At 50.4% G+C, this 7442-nt stretch overlaps 1 protein-coding gene across 3 annotated transcripts in view; it reads right to left on the reverse strand.

Annotated features, from left to right (window-relative positions):
* Window positions 1-7442, reverse strand: part of dlg4b (discs, large homolog 4b (Drosophila)) — a 29217-nt gene that overhangs the window by 20189 nt on the left and 1586 nt on the right. Inside the window, exons 1-11 of one of the 3 annotated variants that reach the window (XM_019873936.1) lie at window positions 7148-7251; window positions 6772-6891; window positions 4467-4517; window positions 3031-3155; window positions 2801-2970; window positions 2596-2732; window positions 2312-2462; window positions 795-1063; window positions 612-714; window positions 375-471; window positions 100-276 (exon numbers count right to left, since the gene is read on the reverse strand). In XM_019873936.1, coding sequence (XP_019729495.1) covers window positions 100-276; window positions 375-471; window positions 612-714; window positions 795-1063; window positions 2312-2462; window positions 2596-2732; window positions 2801-2970; window positions 3031-3155; window positions 4467-4517; window positions 6772-6891; window positions 7148-7177 — 1430 coding nt within the window. In that variant the 5' untranslated portion in view covers window positions 7178-7251. Of the gene's footprint in view, window positions 1-99; window positions 277-374; window positions 472-611; window positions 715-794; window positions 1064-2311; window positions 2463-2595; window positions 2733-2800; window positions 2971-3030; window positions 3156-4466; window positions 4518-6186; window positions 6548-6771; window positions 6892-7147; window positions 7252-7442 lie in introns of those variants that run through there. The other 2 variants (XM_019873929.1, XM_019873945.1) reach the window with 2 other exon arrangements.

Genomic DNA, 7442 nt, shown 5'->3' on the forward strand with positions numbered 1-7442 from the left:
CACCACACACACACCCTCCTGCACACACACCCACACACGCACACACACAGCATCAGTCGCAAACCCAAGGCAGACATGAGGGTGGCTGCAGTTCTTCACCTGTGTTTGGATGGAATGTATCCCAGCTCCTCCAGCTCCCCCTGTTGGTTGACCCGTCTGGCCTGCCACCATTCGTCGTCCGAGCTGTCAATCACATGAAGCACCTCCCCAAAGTTAAAGTCCAGGGCTTGGGACAGCACGCCGCAGTCCCACGTCTTGTCGTAATCGAACAAGGCCCTGCGACACATAGGATGGCATCGACGCCTTGCTGAGTTACTTCCTGGGTGTGTGTGGGTGTGTGCGTGTGTGTGTGTGTGTGTGTGTGTGTGTGTTACCTGACGTAGAAAGTCCGGTTGGCACGCAGGCTTCCTGGCGAGCTGTTCATCATCTGCTCACGCAGGTCGTGGATCTTGGCTTCAAAGCGGCTATATTCTACACACATCCACACATTGAAATACAGACACGCAAAAACACCCGCACAAACAGGCACACGCACCCACGGACACGGTGACTTTGTCAGCGCACTGATATCAACAAGCTGATGGTGCGTACATGAGCGCGCGTGCACTCACCCTCGGGTCTGTACTGTGTTACTATGGTAACCGTTTGACCTGCGTTCTTGAGAGCGGCTGCGGCCTGCTCGTGTGTCGCAAACCTGAGATCCACGCCATTCACCTACATACACAGATACACATACCGTCAGCGACGCCGGGCGTGCGCGCGCGCATGTGTGTGTGTGTGTGTGTCACACGCACGCTGAGAATCTGGTCGCCCTTCTGGAGTTCTCCGCTGAGGTCCGCCGGCCCCCCGGCGAGGATGAAGGAGATGAAGATCCCTTCGCCGTCTTCGCCGCCCACGATGTTGAAGCCCAGGCCACTGGCGCCACGCTGCACGCACACGCGGCGGGGCTCTCGGCCGTAGTCGTCCTCGACCATCATGCCGCGGTGGAGCGGCGAGTAGCGGCGCGGGGACGGCGGCGGGAGGGCTTGTGGGTAATCGCACATGTAGTCCGGCTCCATGTAGGCTGCATGGAGGAGACGGAAACATGTCCACACGCTGCCAGGGCTGGATGCAAAAGATGACGACGTGAATTGCATTTGTTCAAAAGTTGTTGATCTATCACTGATATTGAGTGGTATTTTTTTGGGCCACTGGATATTCATCTTGAATTCATGTAATTGTTGGGTCAAAAAAATATGCACTGTATGGAGTAATAATCTCCCCCACGCATTTCATGTGCCCCCCCCTGAAGGCTGGGCTCAGTTCTGCCTCTGCCATTAGTCTCTCTCCCACAGCATCATGCACGGACTCTGTTTTTTTTCTGGTGGTGGTGGATGCGGGGGATTGGGAGACTGGGACGAAAGTGTTTTAAAAAAATGCGCACTGATGGGTACGGAGGACAATTATTATATGAATAAGGACGGAGGGACGATGACGGAAGGGTACCCGGCTCGCGGATGGAGGACGGATCGGCAAAATAGAGTAAAGTGCTGATGATCGCATCATCCATCCATTTTCGGATCCGCTTTATCCTCACAAGGGGGTGGGGGGGGGGGTGTTGGAGCCTATCCCAGCTGTCTTCGGGCAGTAGGCAGGGGACACCCTGAACCAGTTGCCAGCCAATCGCAAGGCACACACAGACCAACAACCATCCGCGCTCACACTCACACCTGGGGACAATTTTGAGTGTTCAATCAGCCTGCCATGCATGTGTTTGCAATGTGGGGGGGGAAACCGGAATACCCGGAGAAAACCCACTGGGAGAACATGCAAACTCCAAACAGGAAGGCCGGAGCCGGGATCGAACCCACAACCTCTGCACTGTGAGGCCACTCGACCAGTAGGCCGCATATTATTATTATTGTAATATTATCGCATCATCATCATATGAAATTATAAACTTGGTTCAACAGTGTCGTAAGACACAAAATGTGTGCTCTAGTCTATCGACTCTATTTGTCTTGTCTGAAACACGGAAATTGATTTTTCGAGTATATGTGAAAGCTTCCGTGTATTAAATGGGCTGTCCTTTGCGACGTTCCCACATCATGCAATGGCAATTCATATTTCGAATCGCTCCCAAAGCAACGGCTGAGATTCGCCACTGGTGAAATGTTTTGATACGCTGCGAGTGTGAATAGTGCAGCGCACTGTGCGCCCATGAAAAAGGAGGCCGTGGGGTGTGGTACCGGGCTGTTCGGGAATAATGGCGTAACTGACACTCCTCCACTCATTTCAACATTGAACACGGTTATTTCGACGGCGGACGTACAGCTGGTGAGGTCCGGAGGGCTGAATCGCTCGGCTGGGTGGATGTAGTGTGAGGTGGGCGTGACCACCTTCAAGTAGACCACCTCTCCCGTGTTTTTCAGGGCCGAGACGGCGTCTTCGTGCAGGACGTCCTCCAGAGACAAATGGTTGACCTACAGGGGTCAAAGCTCGGCAGTCAGGTGGGTTGGCACAAGTGGATGAAAATACAAACGAAGATGCAGACTTATATTAATTAAATATAAATCCACACAGAGACACAGACAAATAGAGACAGAGCTTGCGTACGGCCAGGATCTTGTCGCCGATCTGGAGCCGCCCGTCACGCTGCGCCGCGCCGCCCTCAATGATCTTGGTGACGTAGATGCTGTTGTCGCCGGGGACGTGCTGGTTGCCGATCCCGCCGGCGATGCTGAAGCCCAGACCTGCAGCCAAAATATCTCAAAATCCTTCCTTTCCGAGCGGGGTCAAACTCAGACGTCCGCGTTACGACCTTTGGGTCCCTTCATCAGCTTGATCTTGGCGACGTGCTCGCTGAGCGGACGTCGCCTCAGGATGTAGAGCCGCACCACGGGCCCCGCCTCTTTCAGGGCCTCCACGGCCACCGAGTGCGTGACCTCGCGCACGTCCACGTCGTTGACGAACACGATGCTGTCGTTCACCCTGTGAACGGACGCGCAAACATTGATGTGTGGGCGCGCCCGCGCGCATGCGTGTGCGTACCTCAGACGTCCGTCCTGCGCGGCGGCTCCTCCGGGGATGATCTTGGTGATGAAGATGGACGGGTCATCTCCAATGTGAGGGTTGTCGGTTCCTCCTGCGATGCTGAAGCCCAACCCGGAGTTTCCCTGCACACGCACGCGTGAGGGTTAAACTTCTAAACCTCAAACTGCTGCGTTGAGATAAAAGCAACAATAACAAAAATGAATGCAAATGGCATTAATCCAGTCCAGCCTCCGAAAACAAATAAAAGATTCACAACTACAGTAGGTGACCCAGTAAGCTACTGGAAATATTACACATTTTTTGCAGAGGATAAAGAATATATGCTTGTGACTTCTACAGCCATTTTGGTGTCATCCGTGTTAGAATATTTTAAAATCCTGTGCATAATATGCATTTAGCCCCCCTAAAAAAATTATCACAAATATGGGGGGGGTGGGGGGCTATATTATACAATGGTGTTAACATGACACAAAAAAAATTGACCTTGTTTAGACATTTACCAGTGCCTGGACAATACCTAGATGCTGCAGCAACAAAACTTCATGCTATGCATAACGCCGCCAATTCGCTATAAAGGCCCACTTCAATATCCACCTTTCTTAACCAAATAATATACGGACATCAATCCCAAGGTAGGCTTTTGTTTGAAGTTGTCCCCATCAGTGTGTCACAGCATAAAGGTTGACTTCACTCGTTTTCCAGACCCTGAGGCAATGCCGTGAACCGTTGCGATTTGCGACTCCCTTGAAGGACACAAACGGCATCCTGAAAAATATTCCAATCTCTGACTGCGCCTGTTGCCGGTCTTGAGTGGCAGCCGAGCTAGCGGCTAGCAACGCTGAGGACAGCTGTCGGATTACTTTTCGAAAGCACTTTATGAGACGTAAATGATTCTGCACACTTTGATGCTGACAGCGTGACACAGTTGCCGTTCCTACTGCTAACTTTATAACAAAGTAGGCTTTCTCAAATGTGCTTTTAGCTGGCAAAAACCGCGACTGTGGATGTGCCGTCACTTCGCGGACAAGTGGTGCGTTTATGAGCTTGTACATTGCAAGACCTAATTTGGCAGGCTCATTACAACTCCTCAGCTAGCAAATTTAGTCATGAGCACTCGTACCTGAAAGTCAACACAAATTGCCCGAACTACCCAAATCCCCCAAGTGAGGTCACTTCTAAGTCAAGGTATGCTGTTAATTAATTTAGGATCAATGAAATGCCAGCAGAATGGAAAAGTTTGACACTGCTAGCATTAAACATGCTACTTAAACCTATCCGGGATTATGGTGTTTTGTAATTTCAGATATATTTGTTCCTAACCAGTTTTCTTCTGGAAAAAATATACAAGCATTATTTGTGTGTGACAGCAAACATGACGAAGAAGGTGCCCATCTGTGTGCCTTTGTGTATGCATGATGTACGTGCATGCTTACCCTCTCGAGCGTGATCTCCTCATACTCCAACTCTCCTTCGGATCCGTTCATCTGCGAAATCACACCAAGGGTTAAATCACATTCGGCGCAAAACAGCCTACGACCACCCCCCCCCCCGCGCACACTTCTGACGACCGGTTGCCATGGCAACAGTCGCCTTCAGGGCCCAGGCGGACGTAGCGAGTCTCTCTCTCTCCCGAGTCTTGGCCGTTGCTATGACATCACTTCCGCCTGTCCTGCGTGCGGCTTGTGCAACGAGGCAGGAGATGGCGCTCCCGGTGTACGCGATTTGTGGGAGGGCAGCAAAAAAAAAAAAAAAAAAAAAACTAGAGGAAGTGACACCCCTTTAAAAATATTCATAAATGCCTGTATGAATAGTTTAAACAATAAACGACGAGAGCGAAACACTTAAAACATAATTTCAAACTCATATGACTACATGACAAAGACATGTGGAAAAGCCTCTCCACTAACGACCCAGGTTAAACGTAAATCTCCCTCACATAAAAAGAACTTTAAGATGTGTAGTATGTTCACTAGCATTCTATTTTATAGCCCTTGTCCAAAACAAACTAAATTTAAAAGAATTAAATAGTTTGTGCATCACAATGTAATGCTTCGATTTCATTCATGGTGATGCGCCTCGGTGGCAATATGATAGAATCATGCAGACATAAGTGAATTATAGTTTTACATCTACTGCAGTGTGCCTCAGGAAGCTGCTGCAAAGTTATTATTATTATGATGATGATGATGATGATGATGATGAGGCTAAGGAATATATGCCCGTGAGTTTTGTGAAATTGTCTGCCTACATGTGTGGCTGCACCATTTGTGTTGCTTATAGGCTATCCATTAGCTGGTCTTTGGTGTTTTCCATTAAGTGTTAGCATTAAGCTAGTGGCATCATTTTTAAGCCAAATTTGTTGTTTTGTGTAGAATACACAAAGTGTAATTCACTTTCGTTTTTTACTCTGACAGTAAACTTCAACTGGGTGTGTCATCAAACAGCTTGAAGCCTCTGCTGCTTCCTTTGAACTGAGGTGAATTTAAATTTTTGCACTCATCTGAGATTTATTCTTTCAGATTAATGTCAAAATAACAATCTTAAAATGATATTTAAGTGTTTGGGGATCATCGCTCGCGGTATATTTACAGTTTAAATTATTAACACGGGCACTTAGGATCGTTTTTAGGGGGAGTGTCAATTATTGGGAGGATTTTCGCTGCTTCCAGGGGTTGACTGACGCTTCATGCTTGGCAGAGGTAACAAATCCTGACCTGATCGGGGAGCAGAACGGGTGTGCGGCAGGTGGAAGGATGAGGAGATGACACGTTTTATGTCCAGGAGAAGGAGGAGGAGGTTGTGGAGTCTGTGATTATGTAACAGCGATGTTAGTTACACTTCACACTCAGTTTCCCATGACACCTCCGTGAGTGCGTGCGCGTGGAGGTCAAAAATGAACGTTTATCGCACAATGAGGAGGATGAAGAGGAGGCGGCTTTCTTGCAGCTTTTTGGAATGTGGGAGGAAGCCGGTACCGTCAAACCACACACAGAAGGGGGACTCAAACCCCGACCTCAGAACTGCCTGGCAGACGCGCAAATCACCCCTACACCACGCTGCCCGTGATGCTGACCGAAGCAACCGACAAGCCGGGCGATTATCCCCGCCCCACTGATTGGTCGGGTTGGGTAAAAGGTGAACTCGTAACGTTACCATCATCCTCTGTCTGTGTCTCTTGGCTCTGCGCACGTTGTTGATGAAGCGACGTCCCATCTTCTTGGCGTACCACACCGACACAAACATCACTTCCTGTCTACGCAGCGTCTTGCCCCCTTCGCGGTAAGGGGGAGGGATAGTGGGCTTGGGGGCTTACATAAAGATGGAGGAGTGACGGATGAACGATCGAGCACCCTCGTTAGGTCTTGCCGTGATCGTTAACTTGGCTCATCCCAGTCAGGGAAAAAAAAAAAAAAAAGACTAACGAGCTAATCCAGCGATGAGAAGACGACGCTCTTCGGCGCTCGTCATCCTCATCCTCATCCTCCCCCGCGCTCAACTCAACTGCTGCGTTTCTTCTCTCTCTCTCTGCCCCCTCCCCCACCCATGCCAGGAATCACCTCCCCTCCCCACACACACCCACACACACACACACACACACACACACACACACACACACACACACACACACACACACACACAAAATATTGCTGCCATGGAGACCCCCCCCCACCCTCCATTTCTTGCCCATTGCTATGGCGACAAGCAGAAATACATGTGCATGTGTGTGTCAGTACGTACAGTGAGCGCTGCAGGCCGTGCGAGGGTGTCCAGGTGTGCGCGCCCGAACTCGGGGGCGTGTCCGTCGGTCACGTTTCCAGGGCTTGGCTGGTCGTCGTCGTCGTCATGGTAACGATACTTCTGCGAGGGTGGGGACACACACACACACACACAGTTACAACACGAACTTTAGCATTCGGCGACTAGCGTGACCCGGAAACAGCCGGCGGCGCCGTCTTCCGACATTTGTGTGACCCGAGCGAGGAGCAGGAAGTGGAAGACACACAAGTGGTATGTTCTAGTTAACGCATTCAAACACACGCACACACGTGTAAATACAGCCGGCTTATGTTAAAGACACACATGAGCATGCTGATGTGTGGCGCTCTGCTCTTACCTTGGTGGTGACAATGCAGAGGCAGTCCATATCCACACACACACACCACACACACACACACACACACACACACACACACGCACGCACACACGCACACACACACACACACACACAGTCACACACACATTTTCACACAGACACGCACGCACACACACACTCACACGCACCCACACACACACTTAGATCGCGCTTAGTGCCCCCCCCCCTCCGCTGTTCTACTCCTCCGCTTCCCACCGTCTGTCGACAATGAGCCAATGAGGAGGAGAGGGGGGGGGGGGTCGATGCAACGAGTGTG

Source organism: Hippocampus comes, unplaced genomic scaffold (genome assembly GCF_001891065.2).
Source record: "Hippocampus comes isolate QL1 unplaced genomic scaffold, H_comes_QL1_v1.1 scaffold115, whole genome shotgun sequence".
In the NCBI taxonomy this organism is placed as follows: Eukaryota; Metazoa; Chordata; class Actinopteri; order Syngnathiformes; family Syngnathidae; genus Hippocampus; species Hippocampus comes.